This window comes from Physella acuta, unplaced genomic scaffold (genome assembly GCF_028476545.2).
Source record: "Physella acuta isolate Inbredline_101_S28 unplaced genomic scaffold, ASM2847654v3 ptg001375l, whole genome shotgun sequence".
Classification (NCBI taxonomy): Eukaryota; Metazoa; Mollusca; class Gastropoda; family Physidae; genus Physella; species Physella acuta.
This window is the reverse complement of record NW_026732890.1, coordinates 118,549-141,787: the sequence shown is the minus strand read 5'-3', so window position 1 is coordinate 141,787 and position 23,239 is coordinate 118,549. Positions and strand designations below refer to the sequence as shown.

General features: G+C 37.6%; 1 protein-coding gene across 1 annotated transcript; it reads left to right on the top strand.

Moving 5' to 3' along the window:
* The first annotated feature begins 416 nt into the window (after window positions 1-416).
* LOC131927132 (uncharacterized) lies at window positions 417-18,893 on the top strand. Its single transcript, XM_059282801.1, has 6 exons — window positions 417-545; window positions 8,206-8,305; window positions 14,735-14,841; window positions 15,514-15,546; window positions 17,367-17,402; window positions 18,271-18,893. The coding sequence occupies exons 1-6, from the start codon at window positions 494-496 to the stop codon at window positions 18,354-18,356; spliced, it is 414 nt and encodes a 137-aa protein (XP_059138784.1). The 5' UTR covers window positions 417-493; the 3' UTR covers window positions 18,357-18,893.
* The last annotated feature ends 4,346 nt before the right edge of the window (window positions 18,894-23,239 follow it).

Sequence of the window (23,239 nt, the reverse complement as noted above, 5' to 3'; positions counted from 1 at the left end):
AATATCAATATATATTTAAAAAAAAAAACAACCGTTTTCTCCTCAGCAGTCCCATGTGTCTTGAGCACAGAAAAGAAAAAAAAAAAAGATTTTCCCCCTAAACAACTGCCAAACTTAACAAGAAAAAAAAGAAGCGCTATTTTAAGTTAACCTTTTTTCCCCACGCCTTCCTTTGTACACAACGCACAGTCCCCCCCCCCCCCCCCCCCACACACACTCTCCTTAATTAATTGATCCCTCCAATTTTATATATTTAACCCAAGCTATTCCAAGGCAGATAACCCAGAGTAGCCAAGACAGACAACTCCAAACCCTGGCAGAAGAAAAACAAATAACAAGCCGACGTGCACACACAATGGGTAGACCATTTACCTCCCCTACTCCCTACCTTCACCCCCCCCCCCCTTCCTCCTCAATCACGTTGCCAGTGCTTGCTCATTTCGCCCCAACTTGCGTAGAATTCATTATCAAAATTCCGCTCTTTCTAGTCGAGATGAGAAACATGTTGGCTGCCTGGATCGTGTTGTGTGTAGTTGCCTATCTGGGTAAGTCGTTAACACATCTCTCCTCCGTGCTCTCGTTCACAATCGTCGTCTTGTTGTGAACGATGCCCCGTGTGTGTGTATCATAGGCTGTCGGCCGCACGTCACGCATTCAATAGTTGCACGATTTATTACTCGTTTTTTTTTTCTTCTTCCTCTTTATAATAACAATGGGCGTTCACACTTAAAGTTCAACGAAGGGGGGGGGGGGGGGGGGGGTATCTACCACCCCCCCCCCCCATAGATGAACAGCTTGCTGGTATACAATCTTAAATAAACAGTGCGGTTCATAATTAATTAGGACTCATTAAATATAACAAAGGATAATGAAATTAGACTCTAGTTTAGAACTTGTTTTTTATTATTCGTAAATGACGGGATAAAATGTAGCTTTTCTAAAATATTAATGTGATTGCATTTTTGAATTAATAGAATACATGATTATGTATCGAAATAAAGCAATCTAGTTTAGATCTCGTTTCTTATTATTCTAAAATGATGTGATAAAATTGTATTTAAAAAACTGAGATTACAATTTTGAATTAATAAATTCATGATGATTTATCCAAGTCAGCTAATCAACGTGTGTTAAAATTCTGGTCATTTTTCATGGTAAAAACAAACAACTGTTGCACTTTACTCAAAGGGGACTCTACTGTATTTGTGTGGCTGGCGAGTTTTTCCCCTTGGCCATAAAACCTAACACCGTTCCGGCCGGCGTTACTAGATTGCTGACATGTGCGAGGTATATAAATATCGTCGGGGTGAATGATGATGTCACAGTAGAACAGTAAACAGAACATCCGACACGAGGCTCGGCGGTTCGCAACGAGGCAGAAAATAGTTCTGTGGCTCGACTAATCAGGCGAGGGATCCCTGAAATGGGAGGCTTTTAGGTGTGGCGTAGTGCCGTCTGTCAGAAAAAAAAAAACAAAAAAACAAAAACAAACAATCCGGCAGTTCCACCCCCCCCCCCCTATATATTGAAACAGCCTTGTTCCAGAGCAAATCATTTCGGCGCCCTGTGCGGGCTATCAATTTTCAGCCTCCCCCCATTTCCAGTTATATAGTATACATAATGGCCTATTCCCCCCCCCCCCCCCCCCCCCCCGCAATAAGCACTGATTGGGGGCACTTTTTATCATTGAAATAACTGTAAATCCAAGTGGTATTCGATATGATAAACTTTGTATAATTCAGTTATGTAGCTCAGAGTGAGGTTTTTATCATTTTCTCAGCCGTTTGGCGCCCCATTAAAGGTTCGGCGCCTGGGGCGGCCGAACCACACTCCCTCCCCTAGCTACGCCTCTGCCTCGTCCACAGATATATTTCGTTTCATTTTTTAAATCTCTCAATAGAATTCGACACAGCCTACACTACATCTGTCAACGGGTGTTAAAAATGTATTTCAACACATACAAAAACGTAACCTTGTACGAGGGAGGATACATAAGATACATACTTGAAGCAATCAATGGATCATGCACATTTATATCTAATATATATAAATCTAATATATAAAGCTCAGTTCTGTATGTAAAAATACATATGTTTGTCGTTGGTCTTGGATGGATTTAAGGGTTAGACAATTATCGTGCGCATTTGTCTAAATTTATGAGTTAAAAAATTACTATTGAAAGTGTTGGGAAATAATTTTCCTTTTTCAAATTACAGTAATAATTGTCGGCATGTTCATTAAACACAAGTTTAAAAAAATATCATCTTTTACAAAAATTCTAATTATGTCTTTATTTAGTCCTATAGCACTTACTTCCCTTTGATAAATTAGGAAAACACAATTACTTCCCTTTATAAAACCATTGCATTAGTCGAAAATAATTTACTTTTTAATTACTTTTTTTTGGTGTTGGGAACAGAGGCGTAGCGACCCTTCCCGGCACCCGGGGACATACTTTCAATTTGGCGCCCCCCTCGGGAGCAAATTTTCGATTTGCCCCCCCCCCCCCTCAAACTTTTGATTTGCACCCCCCCCCCCTCAAACTTTTCATTTGCACCCCCTCTCAAACTTTCAATTTGGCGCCCCCCCCTAAGGTCGCGCCCCCCCGGCCCCCCCCCTCCTCGCTACGCCTCTGGTTGGGAAAAGAAATAATTACATAATTAGCGGGGATTGATCAAGTGCAAATGTTGTAGGTATTTTACGGATAAGCTTGGAGTATTAAAATTGTTCATTAAATTGAAACAGGCGCGTTCGTTTAAGTGAGTGCAAAAGACTATGAATAAGTTGGGGTACTATAGTCGTTCATTAAGCTAAAACAGGTGATTCCGCCCCGAGCGTTTATGTTCGCGCTAGTGTTTTCTTTGTGTTTAGGTGGGTTTGCGTTAGTGGTTGCGTTTTGATTTGGTTCGTTTTTGTTCTTTCTTTTTTCGTTTTTGTTTGTTTTTTTGTTTGGGTTTGTATTTGTGTTTTTGGTTGGTTTTGCGTTTGGATTTGGTTTGTTTTCGTTTGCTTTTTTGTTTGTTTTTTTCTTTGTGTTTGTATTGGTGTTTGTGGTTGTGGTTGGCTTTGTTGTTAGGTTTTTGTTTTCTTTTGTATTTGTAATTGTGTTAGCGTTATGTTTTCGTTTTGTTGTTTTGGTTGGTTGTGGTTTGGGTGGGCATGGCCGGGTTTATGATGATTACCAAACACACAGGTAATGCTCTTTAACGGAAAGGTTTTTCACAGAAGCCAGAGCAGGGCCTGGCCGGGACGGCTAGTAATATCTAATATATAAAGCTCAGTTCTGTATGTAACGCATATGTTTGTCGTTGGTCTTGAATGGATTTAAGTGTTAGACAATTATCGTGCGCATTTGTCTAAATTTATGAGTTAAAAAATTACTATTGAAAGTATTGGGAAATTATTTTCATTTTTCAAATTATGGTAATAATTGTCGGCTTGTTCATTAAACACAAGGTTAAAAAAATATCATCTTTTACAAAAATTCTAATTATGTTTTTATTTAGTCCTATAGCACTTACTTCCCTTTGATAAATTAGGAAAACACAATTACTTCCCTTTATAAAACCATTGCATTTTGTGGAAAAGAATTTACTTTTTAATTACTTTGTTTTGGTGTTGGGAAAAAAAAATAATTACATACTTAGCGGGGATTGATCAAGTGCAAATGTTGTAGGTATTTTACGGATAAGCTTGGAGTATTATAATTGTTCATCAAATTGAAACAGGCACGTTCGTTTAAGTGAGTGCAAAAGACTATGAATAAGTTGGGGTACTATAGTCGTTCATTAAGCTAAAACAGGTGATTCCGCCACGGGCGTTTATGTTCGCGTTAGTGTTTTCTTTGTGTTTAGGTGAGTTTGCGTTAGTGGTTGCGTTTTGATTTGGTTCGTTTTTGTTCTTTCTTTTTTCGTTTTTGTTTGTGTTTTTTTGTTTGGGTTTGTATTTGTGTTTTTGGTTGGTTTTGCGTTTGGATTTGGTTTGTTTTCGTTTACTTTTTCGTTGTTTTTTTTTTGTTGGTATTGGTGTTTGTGGTTGGGTTTGTTGTTAGGTTTTTGTTTTCGTTTGCTTTTTTGTTTGTTTTTTTCTTTGTGTTTGTATTGGTGTTTGTGATTGTGGTTGGGTTTGTTGTTAGGTTTTTGTTTTCGTTTGTATTTGTAATTGTGTTAGCGTTATGTTTGCGTTTTGTTGTTTTGGTTGGTTGTGGTTTGGGTGGGCAATGCCGGGTTTATGATGATTACTAAACACACAGGTAATGGTCTTCAGAAAGTTTTTTTTTACAGAAACCAGAGCAGGGCCTGGCCGGGACGGCTAGTATATATATATATATATTTAATAAAATAAGTTTGTTTGTCGTTGACATACTTCTATGGATTTAAGTGTTAGACTATTATCGTGCTCATAGTCTAAATTTATGAGTTAAAAAATTACTATTGAAAGTGTTGGGAAATAATTTTCATTTTTCAAACTGATAGTAATAATTGTCGGCATGTTAATTAAACACAATTTTAGAAAAATAACAAAAATTCTAATTATGTCTGAAAATTATTTATATTTAGTCCTTTAGCACTTACTTCCCTTTGATAAATTAGCAAAACACAATAACTTCCCTTTATAAAATATTGCATTAGTGGAAAAGAATTTACTTTTTATTACTTTGTTTTGGTGTTGGGAAAAAAATAATTACATAATTAGCGGGGATTGATCAAGTGCAAATGTTGTAGGTATTTTACGAATAAGCTTGGAGTATTATAATTGTTCATTTGGTTTGGTTTGGCACCTACGTTCGTGTGAGTGCAAAAGACTATGAATAGGTTGGGGTACTGTAGTCGATTATTAAGCTGAAACAGGCGATTCTGCCCCGGGCTAGACTGTGAGCACTTTGCGTTTATGTTCGCGTTAGTGTTTTCTTTGTGTTTAGGTTGGGTTTGCGTTGGTGGTTGCGTTTTGATTTGGTTCGTTTTTGTTCTTTCTTTTTTCGTTTTCGTTTGTGTTTTTTTCTTTGGGTTTGTATTTGTGTTTGTGGTTGGTTTTGCGTTTGGATTTGGTTTGTTTTCGTTTGCTTTTTCGTTTGTGTTTTTTTCTTTGGGTTTGTGTTTGTGGTTGGTTTTGCGTTTGGATTTGATTTGCTTTCGTTTGCTTTTTCGTTTGTTTTTTTCGTTGTGTTCGTATTGGTGTTTGTGGTTGTGGTTGGGTTTGTTGTTAGGTTTTTGTTTTCGTTTGCTTTTTTGTTTGTTTTTTTCTTTGTGTTTGTATTGGTGTTTGTGATTGTGGTTGGGTTTGTTGTTAGGTTTTTGTTTTCGTTTGTATTTGTAATTGTGTTAGCGTTATGTTTGCGTTTTGTTGTTTTGGTTGGTTGTGGTTTGGGTGGGCAATGCCGGGTTTATGATGATTACTAAACACACAGGTAACGGTCTTTAACAGAAAGGTTTTTCACAGAAGCCAAAGCATAATGGATCATGCACATATATATTAACAAATAAAGGACAGAGGGTGTCATATGGGGTGAGGGTGGTTAGGACAATATAATCAACTACCGGGGCGGGGGGGTGCGGACCTTACCGGGTGACACCATTTAGGGGGTTGACACCAAGGCAAAAAATAGCAAAATATATAGAGAAAAACTTGGGGGGGGGGGGTGCAAATCAAAAGTTTGAGGGGGGGGGGGGGGTGCAAATCGAAAACTTGAGAGGGGGGGGGGGTGCAAATCGAAAGTTTGAGGGATGGGGGTGCAAATTAAAAACTTGAAAGTTTGTCCCCGGGAAGGGTCGCTACGCCTCTGGGGGGTGACACCATTAAGTGCCGCACCGGGTGACACCCGACCTCGCTACGCCACTGTCAACTACCACTGGTATTTTGTTTTGTCTAGCTATTGCTGTTTAAAACTGTTGGAACCGCTTCTTCAATAGGTTGGCGCTTTCTGTCTTTTACTGCAATACATGGCGTTTGTTTCAAATTAAAAATCGTATTAATAATCTAAAATGATGGGATATGATGTAGTTTTCTTTTTAAAGTAAATCTTTTTCGAGATTACAAATAGTGTTTTGGTTTTATCTGGGTGTAATGAAAGGTCCTAAAATAATTGATTATGCACAGGGTGGCAGTGGCGTAGCGAGGTCGGGTGTCACCCCCCCCTCAAACTTTCGATTTGCAACCCCCCCCCCCCCACAAACTTTCGATTTGCACCCCCCCCCTCAAGTTTTTCTCTATATATTTTGCTATTTTTTGCCTTGGTGTCACCCCCCTAAATGGTTTCACCCGGTCCGGTCCGCACCCCCCGCCCCACCCCCCCCCCCCTCGCTACGCCTCTGTCGGGTGGTGATCAAGGTAACTGTACCACAACTTAATTTTGAGCGACAGAGGGGTGGGGGTGAACTTCGTCAGGAATGTAAGTTTGTGTCATTAAGCAGGTGCACACACGCGTCAAATCGGTTGGTAGCATCACAGGCGTAGAAAGGGCGGAACGGGGGATGCGGGACCGCATCGGGTGACACCATTTCGGGGGGGGGGGGGTGACACCAAGGCTAAAAAATAAATTGCAAAATGTACAGAAGAAAAAATTATTTTTGTCAGTTCAATTAATGATTAATTTAAATTTAAACAGTGTTTTAAGTAAAAAATCGACAATTATTACAAAAGGGGGTGACACCATGACGTAAACGTGCTAACTATAGAGAAAACATTACTACATCCAACTGTATAATTAACGGACTATAGATAAACATACACACACACACACACACATATATATATATATTTATATATATATATATATATATATATATATATATATATATATATATATATATATATATACTATATATATATATATAAAATTTTAATTATTTTTTCCCTTGGGGTGACACCGCGAAGTGCCGCACCGGGTGATACCCGAACTAGCGACCCCACTGGGTAGCATTACAACATACCTTTAGACCGTCTACTCATCCGCCTACAATGAAGCAACAACTACCACACATGTATTTCAACAACTACCACACATGTATATCAACAACTGACCGACGGCTGCGGGTAATTATTCGACCATCTAAAAATGCCAGCACAACCACATTAGTGACATTATTATAGAAGGCGTTTTCATTCATTCATTAGGCACAGCCAATTATGTATTCTCCCTCGTATAGGCTTGCGTTTTTGTGTGTGTTGAAATACATTTTTAACACACACCCGATGACAGATTTAGTGCATTCTGTGTCACAATATTTTGTCGGGTAATTAGCGAGCTGCCATTTAAATGTCGTAATTAAATAGGACTGGAAAAGTAATTAAGATAATAAGATACTTAGCATAATAAGATTCCCCACCCCCACTCCCCATTTTTCCCTCTATATTTCTCAATATCTCATTTACATGTTTTGCATACGTCATCTATGTCTCAAGAAATTAATGCTTTGTCTATTTAAAAAAAAAAAAAGACTTATCTGTACTTAGGAACACATTTGCACGAAAATATATTTGTATGGGATATTATGGTCATAGTCAGTTCTTGGGTTAGTGTTGTCTAATTGCAAAGTAAATTAGCTTTAATCAGAGGCGTAGCAATCCTTCCCGGCGCCCGGGGACAAACTTTCAAACCCCCCCCCCCCCCCCCATATATTTTTTTATATTTATAATGAAAAACTGCAGCTAAAATGAGCTTTTAATTTTTTTCCAACCCATTTTTGCGCCCTCTAAGGTCGGCGCCCCGGGGACATATGTACCCTCGATCCCCACCCCCCTCAATACGCATCTGGCTTTAATACATTCTGTTGATAAGGGACGGCGTGGTCGGATGGTAGAGCATACAACTGTTAACCCGAAAGTCTAGAGTTCAAATCCCCGGTTCGTGTTAGTAGAACGTCCCTGAGTCCACCCAGCTCTAATAAGTACCTGCACCACGTTAGGGAAAGTAAAGTCAGCGGAACATTGTTCTGACCACACTATCCCTTCATTGGCCGAGGTCACAGAAACAGGTGAACTCTACTTCGCCTGCGTCAATGACTGCCAAGCTCGAAAGGCTACATTCTGTAGATGTTGGTAGATGTAAGATTTATTTATTTTAGTTTTCTTATTTAGCCCAAATACAAGAAGCTTTCTCAGACGTTCGAAACATAGATTTTAAAATTGTAGATAATTTAAACTGAACGTTTTGATGTATGAAAGGAAACGGTTAGGTATTAAAAGTATTTTGATATTCCTACTCAGGTGCTTTTGGAGAGGCCTGCACGCCAGATAAAATTTCTGATTGCGCGTCGAAAAAGATTCTGATAAAGCCGGATAAATCCAATCTCGATGTCTACTGCAGGTTAGTTTGTGGGTTCTAAATTTTAAACATGGTGAAAGGCACTTCAATATTTAGTTTGTGTGTAGTCTGATAGTTTTTTTTTTACTGCTTCGCGATTTTTTTGGTGTGTAGTCTAATCTGTTTTTTTTACTGCTACTAAATATTCACTTTTTCTTGTTTGTGTGTAGTCTAATCTGTTTTTTTACTGTTACTAAATATTCACTTTTTCTTGTTTGTGTGTAGTCTAATCTGTTTTTTTACTGCTACTAAATATTCACGTTTTTCTTGTTTGTGTGTAGTCTAATCTGTTTTTTTTACTGCTACTAAATATTCACGTTTTACTTGTTTTTGTAGTCTAATCTGTTTTTTTTACTGCTACTAAATATTCACGTTTTTCTTGTTTGTGTGTAGTCTAATCTGTTTTTTTTACTGCTACTAAATATTCACGTTTTACTTGTTTTTGTAGTCTAATCTGTATTTATTATTGCTGCTAGGTATTTACAAGTTTTGGTTGTTTGTAGTCTGATGTTTTTTTTTTTACTGCTGCTAAATACTCCATATTGTTTTTTTTTTTTAAAATTTGTTATGGTGTAATCGCTATTTTTAGTTTTGCTAGTCATTAAGAATTATTTCTATGTGAGTAAGAACCTTTTCTATTTTAACATCCATTAGTCATATGCCAATTTTTATTTTTGAATAAACAACATTTTTTTTACTGCTTATTGCAAGGCTGGAATTTTTTTTTTGAAAAATCTAATAGAATTATGTCCCTTTATTATACACCATTGCGTCAGTTCCGCCGTGTCTGTCTCCCCGTGATCACGAACAACCATGTCCCCAACTAAAGGGCAGTAATTACAATACTCCACAGAGACATGAAACAAAATGCGAATAGGATGTGTGTTGCGGGGATGGTGGTGGGCTGGGAGAGGGAGGGGGGTGGATGGTGAATCAGGCGATATCCCAAAAATAATTGCATGCACGATGTTAATCAAATACAAATATGAGAGCGACCATCCGTTCTTTTGTTTTGTTCTCCGGCTAAATGAAAGATAAACCAATGTCCGCGATTTGCATTTTGGGAGTCTTTGTTAATGTCACAGAATATACAATATGTCTGACAGCGTTTATAGCAGAGGCGTAGCTACCCTTCTCGGCGCCTGGGTCAAACTTATAATTTCAGGGATCAACCTTTCAATTTTCAATTTGACCCCCTCCCTAAAACTTTCCATTTACACCCACCCCCCCCCCCCCCCACCACAACTTTCCATTTGCACCCTCCCCCCCCCCCCCGATATATTTTTTATATTTATAATGCAAAACTACAGCTACAATGAGATTTTAATTTGTTTTTACAACCCATTTTGGCGCCCCTTAAGGTCGGCGCCCGGGGACATATGTACCCCCCCCCCCCCCCCTCATCCCCGCTACGCCTCTGGTTTATAGGGTTCATTTTTAAAATTATTCTCCTAGGCGTTGGCAGGGTAAAGGCTCTCCGTCATATTGTGTAGGATATGTCACAAAAACATACTTAACAAAATTTAAAAAATTAAAATAACATCCAAAGAAGCTAAGAGTAACGGCTGTCATTCATTTGTTCCGCCCAACGGTTCAAAGTTCAATTGCATTTTAAATAGATGTAACAAACATTGTTCAAGTGAAAAGTTTGTAGACCGAAACAGATAGAGTTCAAAGCAGAGGCGTAGCGACCCTTCCCGGCGCCCGGGGCGAACTTTCAATTTGGCGCCCCCCCCCCCGCTTATATATATATATATATATATATATATATATATATATATATATATATATATATATATATATATATATACATGTGTGTGTGTGTATAATTATGTGTGTGTGATAGTGTGTTTATATATAAGCTTGTGTGTGGGTAAGAGTGTATTTGTGTGTGTAAGCGTGTGAGTAAGCGTGTACGCTACAGTCCGGACAAGGTTTAATAATTACATTGTATGATTTTCATTCCTTAAAACTTTACGACAATTTAATTCCCATTAAGATGCGTTTAACTTTTTTTTGCGAAAGATTAGTAATGTCAGTAAAAAAAATAAGCCTGATCTGTGTTAGAGGGTAGTTTGTAGCTAACGCTAATATGTTTAGACCAGCCTTTAATGTTCTAGTTTTGGAACGATCTCTGTTGTGATATGGTACATAGTTGGATTCGAAGTTTGTTAGAGTAAGGACACACAAGTGACATACAAGAAGAAGTTATCAGAAATATTTATAGTTCACATTGGAATACGACATGGGTATTTCGTTGATTGGTTGATGGTATGACAAAACAAGCTAGAGAAAACAAACTGGAATCCAACGGATGTTAACAGCTCGTAGTCTTGGATTTCGCAGATTAGCCCTGCCTTCTCGCACACAGAGTTTCTTCCAGGCATCTCTTCGGGGGGGGGGGGGGGGGGCGAAGCCCCCCGAAAATTTTTTTACCGCCCCCCCGAACGAAATGAAATTTATATATAGAAAATATATACGTTTAACAGTGTCCGCCCCCCCCCCCTCCCGAAGAAAGTCTACCGCCCCCCCCCCCCCCCCGAAAATTTCAAGTGCCCCCCCCCCCCCCCCCCCCCGAAGAAAAAAGTCTGGAAGAAACACTGCTCGCACAACGTCAACAACAAATGCAGAACTAATTGTATTGATTGAAGAAGCAGTAACAATCAATTTAATGATAGCCCATGACGTTCTGATTATAATCAACAGCAATAAAACGCGTTTTAATACTCTAAGAAAATGTAGAACTCAAATGCATTGTCAAAAAAATTCAATCAGGATCTATAACTAAATGTGGTCTCTTTTACTGTATGGCTTGGAGCTAGATTACAGACAGTGGAGAATGAAATAAGAGCATGGAAAAAAGTGGTGGTTAGTGGCTTAGGGATTCAAGAATCCGTGATATTTAGTTCTCTTTAATATAGTTCAGTGATCCAGGTAAGATGTAATGCAATCAATCAAAAGTATCTGATCTCTCACGTTGAAGTTGAGAGAATCGTAAGAATCTTACAAAGAACTAGTCGCGTCTTTTTTTTAAAACAAAACTGGCTATTGAAATTGTACATTACGCGTTAATACACTTGGTTTCTTTACTAAGTGTTAAGAGAGTTATCTGCTCACCAATCCAGTACAAATACTTGCGATTTTTTTAGCGAAAAAAGCGCCCCCACCCCCACCCACACACTCATCACAACCATCTTGGACAAAGTTTGTAGAGCGGTTTTTAACGTAACAAACTTTTTTTTAAAAATGTTACACAATTATACAATGCACAGTACAATTCGTTTCTTTCTGAGAGCTAAAGGTTGTTTTCTCAGAATCCTGTGTAATTTTGCTATTTTATTTAGCCTAAAAGCGCCCCCCCCCCCCCTGCACCATCTTGATAAAAGTCACTAACGTATTTTACAGTTCAACAATCGTACAATACGTTTCAATACAATTGGTTTCTTTTAATAGTGGTAACGTTTATCGACTCAACAATCTAGTGTAAATTCTTCCGTTTTAAGTCTCGAAAAAGCGCCCCCCCCATCTAGGTAAAGCTTCAAAGCGGTTTTGCCGGTCACTGTTTCTTAAGAGTATATGTTTTACATTAAGAAATCAAGGTAGAAAACAGTTAAATCAGTTTGTAAAGGCGTGTAGCCATTACATTTCTTAACTTAGACAGTTTATAATTCAAAACTGCAGCATAAAATCAGCTTTAAAAATTTTTTCCCACCCCTTTTGGCGCCCCCAAAGGGTCGGCGCCCGGGGCGGCCGCCCCCCCGCCCCCCCTAGCTACGCCTCTGTCAAAGAGCAAATGTGTAAGTATAGGTTTTGAAAAGTAAATGTAATCATAATAAATTAAAAAAAAAATCTTTGAAAAATATGGCAAGCGAAACAATTATAGTTATATTTAAAAAAAATTAAAGCTGTTAGGGAAATATCGATTAAACTCAGTTTCATATTTTGTATTGAAGCCGTCGAAAAGCCGTTTAAAATAATTTTATCAATTTAAATATTTTTAGAAACCGCCCTCAACTCCTCCTTGAAGTCAACCGGAATGGCCAGGGAACGTAAAACAATGAAAGTCACAACAATTGTTTTCCATAATAAAGAACACTACGAGTGTATAGAGGACAAATGCAGTATGTCCAAAAACATCATCTCGAGAAAAATGAGTTAATAAATCTTATTCCAATATTAAAATAGTGTAACATATTATGTTTAAACATTCATACAATATTTGCATTCTATTTTTCTGACATTGTACATGAGTATTCTTGTAGGTTGTATTAATTATTATCAGTATAAGTAGAAATGTACATCGATTTCACAAAAAAGTGGACATACTGCATTAAAATTTGTCTTCTATACACTCGCCTATTGCGGTCAGTGGAATATAGCCTGGTTGTTTATTTATATTAAATATTTATTTATATTAAATAAACATCCCTTATCAGCACAACATCATGACTCTACTAATCCAAATTAAAAATAAAAATAGATAGAGCTATTAGCTTCTTAATTAATCGAATAATATTGCTAGCCTATTATGATACAAGAATCTCCTAGTAACAGAAAAATTAAGAAAAATTTTTTTTTGTGAGTCTGAAGCGGACAGAACGGAGGTGAGCGAACAACGAGGTGCTGGGCATATCTTGGTCCCCGGGGGTCAGGTCGATGGGAGGGGCGGGTGCTAATACATGCGTCACACAACGTCTCCACAGCCATGATGAGAATAATCACGTGATGAGAGTAATCAGCACTCACGTGATGGGAGTAGCGAGCACGCACTCGTTTCAACTCTCGTTAACAATCATCATCAACGGCTCCTGTACATTTGCCAATATTTAAATAGATAGAGTATCGAACCGACGTTTTTATCCTCCCCCCCCCCCCCCATCTCCTCACTAACACCGTTACAGTAAGGATTATGATAAGGGTAAGGATAAAGATATTGATTCAATTAGGGACATGGATTATGGTATGGATAAGGATAAAGATTAGGGTAACGATTAGGGTATGGATATGTGATAAGGAATAAGGTAAGGATAAGGATTGCGTTTAGGATTGTGAGAGTTAATCAATATTGTTAGGGTAAGTATTAGAGTAAGGCTAAGAACAATGACTATGGTAATGATAAAGGTAAAGACTATGGTAACCATTTTAAAGCGCATGGGGGGGGGGGGGTTAAGGATATGCGTAGGAATAAGGATAAGAAAAAGGATTATAATTGAAGTATACTAAGAATTTGAGTAAGGATAAAGGTAAAGATTTGGGTAAGGACATTGATATGAATAAGGATTTATTTTCAGGGCAAGAAATAAGAATTAGTGTATCGATTAAGGGATGGATTAAAGTGAAGATTAGGATTATCGCCTTGGCCAGGTTGGGGCCAGGGGCACTATGCTAGTCAAATAACTACCATGCGCCCTAGGGCCGTGTTCACAATTCATTGTCCCCATTGACACAGCTGTCTACAATACTGAATGAGATTTTCACACAAAACGCTGCTCCACTCCACCAATCCTATTGACTAACATTCACATTTCAAGCTGTTCTTCTCATTGTTGAAAACATCATGGCTTACATGAGCGTTCTAGATCATCATCATCAACTCTGAAATGGTTATAATCTCATCATCTCATCTTTTCTCGTTCGTACCCAAGATGCATGGGGCAGATGAAGTAGAGGTAATCTGTGTCAGAGACATCGACATCTGAATGGATAGTGTGGTCAACACAATGCCAAGCCGCCTTTACTTTCCCTAACGTAAGGTACTCACAGGTGGACTGATGGACATTCGACTGACTTGAACCCGGATTCGAACTCGAGCATTTCGGATTAGCAGTCTAGCTCTCTACCGCTAGGTCACACTGTCCCATCATTGTTTAATTTGTATAAAATTATTATTAAAAAGTCGAAACCGTCACAGAAATAAATTTTACTATAAAATGCTCATGCAATTAAAACTCTTTACTTTTGTGAGACATGTATTTAAAAATAATATGTAAACACCTATGACCTTCCCACCTCCTAGCTTAACTACATACACGCCACTGTAAAATTACGTAAACATTTGTGGAGAAAAAATGTCATGTAATGTCGTCCAGAAATGACGTCAAGAACATGTATATAGTGACATTTAGCGGAGTCACTCACTTGATCAGGTGTATAAGGTACGTCAGAGATTATTCCAGACGTCTATTTGTGCGTAGGGGGGGGGGGGACGACACAGCCGGAAAACGTTCACCACCCCACCCTAGCACGAAAAAAGATATACAAAATGTTTGCTTTAACACTGTCAGCCTCCCGCTTCCTTCATCTGGAAGTTTTAAGCGCCATCAGGAGAAAAATATCTGAAAGGAACCCTGTGCACACAATTGTTATTTATATTTTAATGAAGCAATATTGTAATATTTTTGTAATTTTCGCCATGCCTACCCCCCTATCCAGATCCTACAAAGAGGTGTATACATGTCTGATCTCTAACACGAAAGGATGTGAGGATAAGCCTGACATCAAGTCTCAGCTTGAACTTTACAAGAACATGCCCACAGAATGTAAGTCTTTGGGAAAAATGCTACATTTAGGAGGGCCCACAGAAAGTTAGTCTTTGGGGAAAGTGCTACATTTAGTAGGGCTCACAGAATATCTTTGGGGAAAGTGCTACATTTAGTAGGGCTCACAGAATATCTTTAGGGAAAGTGCTACATTTAGTAGGGCCCACAGAATGTAAGTCTTTGGGAAAGTGCTACATTTAGTAGGGCCTACAGAATGTAAGTGTTTGGGGAAAGTGCTACATTTAGTAGGGCACACAGAATGTAAGTCTTTGGGGAAGTGCTACATTTAGGAGGGCTCACAGATTGTTAAGTCTTTGGGAAAGTGCTACATTTAGTAAGGCCCACAGAATGTAAGTCTTTGGGAAAGTGCTACATTTAGTAGGGCACTCAGAATGTAAGTCTTTGAGAAAAGATTGTATGTCTTGGAAAATGCTACATTTAGGGGGGGGGGGGGCTCTCAAAATTGAATGTAAGTCTTTGAGAAAGTTATCACAGAATGTAAATACCATTATAATAAGACTACATATCAAAAGTGATAACCTATCCTCTACACACTACCCCCATTTTATAACAGTCGTTGACACGAACAAACATCAATACAACCAAACTACCCTGTTATCGTTTCATGCCTTTAAAGTAACAGATAACAAATGTTAATATTTTTGTTGACAGGTCCTCAGACAACAGATGGAACCAATAGCGCAGGTAAAACTTAGCACCTCACCAGTACCAGCAGGTGAGGTGGGTGGGAGGTGTGGACCCTACTGGTAGGCATCATTCGAGGGGAGAGAAAATGGCGTTACAAATCATTGGAAAACTTTTCAGAGGAATAATATCAGAATACAAATACACCTTTAAGTATTGTATATTAGGCTACGGCATTAGGAGGGGGTGTCACCCTGGGTACCGCACCTAGTGACGCCATACCTAGTGACGCCATGGATGAGTATTCAGACCAAGCAGGTCAAGTCGATTGCGAGCCTATCTAGGCTGATCCCCACCCACACAACTAACTTGAAGCTGCATAGTTTAATGCTAGTGTTTTTATATTTTACTGAATCATAGGATACAGACAGTATCTGCGATTATATACTGGCGTTGATAGGGGGTGTAGCGTTCGTCACAGGCAGGATTTTTCCGAGTATATACATGTATTCTAAATGTGGTAAAATTAGAGTCCACACCGCCATCTTGGTGTACTGACAAGTGAGGGAGAGAAAGACAGTGTGTGAGAGGTTATGGGGTCAGAGTGTGTGAAAGAGAGAGATTAAGAGAGAGATTGTGAGACAGATTGAGAAAGAGAGATTAAGAGAGAGTTTAAGAGAGAGATTGTGAGACAGATTGAGAAAGAGAGATTGAGAGAGAGATCAAGAAAGAGTAAGAGAGAGATTGAGAGACAGATTGAGAAAGAGAGATAAAGAGAGAGATTAAGAGAGAGATTGAGAGAGAGAGAGATTGAGATTGAGAGAGATTGTGAGACAGATTGAAAAAGAGAGATTAAGAGAGAGATTGAGAGAGATTGTGAGACAGATTGAGAAAGAGAGATTGAGAGAGAGATTGAGAGAGATTGTGAGACAGATTGAGAAAGAGAGATTAAGAGAGAGATTGAGAGAGATTGTGAGACAGATTGAGAAAGAGAGATAAAGAGAGAGATTAAGAGAGAGATTGAGAGAGATTGTGAGAGAGATTGAGAGAGAGATTGTGAGACAGATTGAGAAAGAGAGATTAAGAGAGAGATTAAGAGAGAGATTAAGAGAGAGATTGAGAGAGAGAGATTGAGATTGAGAGAGATTGTGAGACAGATTGAAAAAGAGAGATTAAGAGAGAGATTGAGAGAGATTGTGAGACAGATTGAGAAAGAGAGATTAAGAGAGAGATTGAGAGAGAGATTGAGAGAGATTGTGAGACAGATTGAGAAAGAGAGATTAAGAGAGAGTTTAAGAGAGAGATTGTGAGACAGATTGAGAAAGAGAGATAAAGAGAGAGATTAAGAGACAGATTGAGAGAGATTGTGAGACAGATTGAGAAAGAGAGATTAAGAGAGAGAGATTGTGAGACAGATTGAGAAAGAGAGATAGAGATCAAGAGAGAGAGATTGAGAGAGATTGAGAGACAGATTGAGAAAGAGAGATTAAGAGAGAGAGAGAGATTGAGAGAGATTGTGAGACAGATTGAGAAAGAGAGATAGAGATTAAGAGAGAGAGATTGAGAGAGATTGTGAGAGAGATTGAGAGAGAGATTGTGAGAGAGATTGTGAGACAGATTGAGAAAGAGAGATTAAGAGAGAGAGATTGAGAGAGATTGTGAGACAGATTGAGAAAGAGAGATAGAGATTAAGAGAGAGAGATTGAGAGAGATTGAGAGACAGATTGAGAAAGAGAGATTAAGAGAGAGATTGTGAGACAGATTGAGAGAGAGATTGAGAGAGAGATTGAGAGAGAGATTAAGAGAGAGATTGAGAGAGAGATACTTTATTATAAATAGTTTATCTTGCTGATAATTTAAATAATAATTATATTTTTTAGACGCTGGTAAAAGCGATGGAAACAATAATAGCCAAGGTAAGTATTTTTTCTACTAATTATGTCGGCGTGTTATTGTACACGTTTTAGGAAACGTTGGGCATAAATGAATAATTAGTATTTGCATCTGAGGAATGGTTGGCATATTAAAAAATTTTTTGGGCACAACTTGATCAATAAGTCCACGTCTTTAAATAATGGGTGTGCAATTTTATAGAACTAGTGGGTATAATTAAACTATTTGGGCTCATTCAAAGAACGAATGGTGTTTACATTGTTCAAAAAGGCTCAGTTTATTCCTTGTACGTAAAACAATACCTTGAGTATGACTATATTATGTATGAGGGTATTAGGAGCGATGTCGCCATAGCTTTCAGAGACATGTGACTCACTAGTCACCGATCAATTATGCACCCGTGACCCAACTTAACCTAAAAAAAACCCGTTAGTCACGTTATGATATAGAGGTGAGCAGTCGACTAGCATATAGCACGAGCATTCGTCATAGACCAGTTTTTTTTTTTTTTTTTTTTAAATCGATAAGTGAATGAGAGTTCAGCTAACTCGAATCAAAGAAACCCGTTTTACGTAGACTTCAAACTAGAAAATTTAACAAATTGCAAAAAAAAAAAAAAAAAAAAAAAAAAAAAAAAAAAATTGTAAGCGCAAAATTTGAACACTTGAATAAAATTGAAAATTATGTTTTTTGAAAGCATAATTTACACGGGGAATCTCTCACAAAATTATCAAGCAAAATTCATAAAAAAAAAACACGCTACCACTCTACTTAATTAATGGCTATGTAGAAAATCAATTCACCCTTACTGCATTTACAAAGACCTTTTTTCTGTGACTCATCCCCCCAACACACAGATATATTCATCAGACATATCGATCTAATCCTAAGGTACCCAGCAGCCAGCTCTGGTCCTGTTATTCTCAGCGCTGGTCTTCCTTTGTCTAATCGCTAACCAGATGCCCAATGGCGTATGAACGCCACTAAAATCGAGATATGAAAAAAATGAGGGGAGACAACACGCATTAGCGGAAATTGCGCCACAACAACGTGACAACACTTAAAGGGATGTAACACCCTACACAGAGACTTGAGTTTTAGATCAAGTGCTTCAGTATTTTTAAGTTAAACAGTTGTAGCTTTAATTGTTTTAGTCTATCTGCTGTTAAAGTTATGAATAGCGTAATTTGAAAGTTGTGTTTGTTAAAAGTAAAATACCTTTTATGTATATATTAAAGTAAATTGCTTGAAAAATACAAAAAGTTATTTTAAGCAAATTATTTTACAATTGACCGATTTGTAAACAGAAAACAGCGAGCTTCCATTGTACAATTATTTGTATTCATAGTAAGATTTAAAATTAAAGTCCAACTCTATTAATTTGCTTTATTGCAATGAACCTTTCCATTATTGTCTTTTTAATTACCAGCTTACCATTCAATGTATTTTGTCAGCATGCACTTAATATTTTATTGTGATATTTTATTGCTTTAAAATATATATTTTTTTTTACCTCAGACGTATAATAAAAATTATTTTAAAATGCTTTAAGTGTTCACTTCAATATTTTTCCTCGTAAAAAGATTACTTTGTGTCACCTGGTTAAACTACACGGCAGCAGTTGTTTGATTTTGGAGTTGTCTCTCCTAGAAGCGTTGCTGTCACCAGCTTACGAGCCTCACCTGCCAGAGGATTCGAACTAGACTCGACCACACCGACCCCTAGCCTACTATCAATGCGAGTGTATTCACTGTTTGGATATAACGAGTGTGTAGTCCGTTATACGCCCAGCTGCCTTTACTTTATATAACTCACGTTAGGGAGAGCCAACGTAGGTGGGCATAGAACTGGGTTACTTTACTGTAATTCTAAGCATTGTGGGTAACTAGCTTTATGTATTAAAAGAAATGAATATAGGAGCTCAAAAAAGGAGTTGTACACTATCGTGTGGGAGTCATAAAAACACGATATGAAATAAAAATGTAACCCTACATAAAAATTCCCCATTAAATTAGATAACTTCAAATGGGCTAACTCGAATACTGGATCCAGATCCATTTCTTGCAGACTTTGTTAACTCGAACACTGGATCCAGATCCATTTATTGCATACTTTGTTAACTCGAACACTGGATACATATCCATTTATTGCATACTTTGTTAACTCGAACACTGGATCCAGATCCATTTATTGCATACTTTGTTAACTCGAACACTGGATCCAAATCCATTTATTGCATACTTTGTTAACTCGAACACTGGATCCAGATCCATTTATTACATACTTTGTTAACTCGAACACTGGATCCAAATCCATTTATTGCATACTTTGTTAACTCGAACACTGGATCCAAATTCATTTATTGCATACTTTGTTAACTCGAACACTGGATTCAGATCCATTTATTGCATACTTTGTTAACTCGAACACTTGATCCAAATCCATTTATTGCATACTTTGTTAACTCGAACACTGGATACAGATCCATTTATTGCATACTTTGTTAACTCGAACACTTGATCCAGATCCATTTATTGCATACTTTGTTAACTCGAACACTGGGTACAGATCCATTTATTGCATACTTTGTGTATTCAAACACTGGATCCACCTCAATGTATTGCATAATTTAAAGAAACAAATTTGTGTCGGATTATTCAAATTCTTCTTTTTATTATTCCTTTTTACTCCCTAGGGGAAAGACAGCCGAAACGAGACTTTTCCACTTAGCAAGTATCACTTTATTTCCCTGATGTAGACTCGAAGTTTACAGCGAGCACGATTAGCAAGTACTTCCTTTAATTTCCTGATCTAGACTAGACTTTTCCAGCGAGCTCGATTAGCTAGTACTTCTTATAATTCCCTGTTTCTCCTACGGGAACCATCATGGCGCACTTGGTCAACTATATAACGTCTTGTCGGTGGATTAGGTTATCAGATTGATCCACTGATGGGCGATTAGCCCAGTCAGTAAACCAGAGACCCGTTGGTCACGTGGTTTAGGATCTAGCATGACATTTGATGGCTACTTTAACGACACAGTGGAACAATAAAAAAAATGCGACCCCCCCCCCCAGAATTCAGCCATTTACATCTATCTTGTATTTCCTTGGTACCGTTACAATTGAAAATGACCACGCCTAGCCAACTATGGCTAATTTCAATCCCGTTGGTATTGATGAAGGGACGGCCTATTGTCTTCCATATGCTTCCTACCGGTACGACAAAAAAAATGACCACTCTAAGCCAACCCATCAATAACGGTTATCAATGCTCTTTTTATTAATGAGGGGATTGCTGTGGTAAAGAATAAGACTGCTTTCACGATGGTCTAGAGTTCGGAGGACAAGATCGAGTTGGTCAGAATTCCTTGAGTCCACCCAGACTAGTCCACCACAGAAAGTAAAAGTGGCTGGGGATAGTACTGACACTACCCGTGTTAACAGTTCTTGTGCCGAGGTCACCGAAACAGGTGAACTCTACTTCATCTGGCCGAAGGCCTTCCAGATTAAAAAAAACTATACTGTTAGTTCTGATGAAGCATACGAACATTTTTATAGCGATTTTAGCAAATAACGGGACTGTGCAAAGATTGAATTGTCCATCTAAATTTTTGACGTTCATGACAGATACAGTATCAGGTACACATTGGGCTGATAACATCGTCTTTTCTCTTTTGTGCCCAAGACACATGGACTCTCAATCAGTTATACCATATGTTTAATCAATCCTAAGTTTAACTGACTAAGGTCAACATTTCCTGCCCAGTATGTAAATAAATGACCCTTTCTTACGTCATGTAAAATCCAAAATTCCTGTACTTATTAGTCTGACGTCATGTAAGTATGACTGGTGAAATGTGCACATCAAGCAGATGTCAAAAGGGAATAAATTCAAGTGACATCATACAGACGAGTTTTTCTTTACAAAGTACACTATTCATTATGAGTAGGGCCTACACGATTACTAAGACTTATTCTTTCTAAATACAAGATTTATTCTTTAAGTTTTTCCTTGCTAAATACAAGATTTATCCTATCTAAATAAAAGATTTATCCTTGCTAAGTACAAGATTTATCCTATCTAAATACAAGATTTATCCTATCTAAATAAATACACGACTAAATATAAGATTTATCCGTTATAAGTGCACGATTTATCCTTGCTAAGTACCAACTTTAAACTGAGAAGAACCTGCAATTTTCTTTTATCTTTTGGTATCTCTTGTTGATCTCTAATTATAGTAATTTGTGACCAGCACCGACTAACCCTAACCTTGACCCTAACCCTAACCCCAACACACCCTTGCTATTTAAAACAAAGTGTTTCGCAATACCAATGTGTTTTACTCATAGGGTATCGGATTCTTTTGTTTATCATTAAATTAAAAGTTTTAATAGAATTAATTTTTAACACAGATGCTAAAACTAGCAGGATAATTCAGCAAACATTTTTTCATTGATTTGTTTCGCTTATTTACCCCCAAGCAATGTTTTTAGCAGCTGAAAGCGCGAGCCTAGAAAGGTTACTGGGGCAACAATGGCGCGCCCCCTAGGGATCGTGAACTAGACAAAAGCGATCTCTACTCGCGGGAGAGCTTGAGAAATTTGTAATCAGCGCTTGACAAGAGCTAGCGGAGAAACCGAGGACAAAGCATATGAGAAGGGAGAGAAGAGGGTGGCAGTTTTGCTCAATGCTGCGACCAACTGTCAACGTCAGAATTATTATACGATAATTAAATATATTTTTTAATAAATAAAAGGATGTTTTTGCATTTCTACATGCATTTTTGGTTATATTTGAAAAAAAAATAAAAGCTTGTATCTGTATTTCTTCAAGAATGTTGAAGCTATATATATATATATATATATATATATTGTATATATATATATAAATATAAATATATATATATATATATATATATATATATATATATATATATATATATATATATATATATATATATATATATATATATATATATATATATATATATATATATATGTCGTCATCATCATTCCCTTTTGGCCCCTGGGGAGCAAAGGGCTGCAACCACACATCTCCATCGGACTCGGTTTTGGGCTGATCCCTTATCTGTGCCCATGTGTGCCCAGCTGTTTTCGCCAATATATATATATATATATATATATATATATATATATATATATATATATATATATATATATATATATATATATATATATATATATATATATATATATATATATATATATATATATATATATATATATATATACTGGTTCTTCTCAACTTTGTATAAAGTTTATGTGTTCTAGCCGTAAACCGTAAACCACATCATATGGCCATCTTTATAACAAAAGCACACCAGACCTAGCAGCAAATAAAACCAAATCCCGCCAGTTGATGCAGGCTTTGGTCCACAGAATCGATAACGTTTACAACAGGAGAAAAAGTTTAACAGCTCCTGTTTCTTGAATATCTCGACAGCTCCAATGCTTGGACAGATGGTGGTATCACTCCGGTCCTTGACCAACTAACCCGCATGGTTTGTATGCGGCGTAAGGTGGGAATAGGGCTTGTAAGTAGGTCACCAACCAGTTCTATGGCTCTTGCAGGTTTTATTTAACCGTAGAGATGGTTGGTGACATACTTACCAGCCCTATTAAAATATATTAAGGGAACAATAGCAAGTCACATTGGGAAAATTATATGGTAAAATTCAACCCGTGTAATAAAATTGAGGCGCAGAGTCACAATGTAAAAGTCCTTAAATTCACTACCATTTTTTTTATTTGCCTCAGACATGCAATTTACATCGTCATTTTACCTTGACATGTTTGCGATTCTATTACAGTTTTCATCATCGGCTTATGAGAAA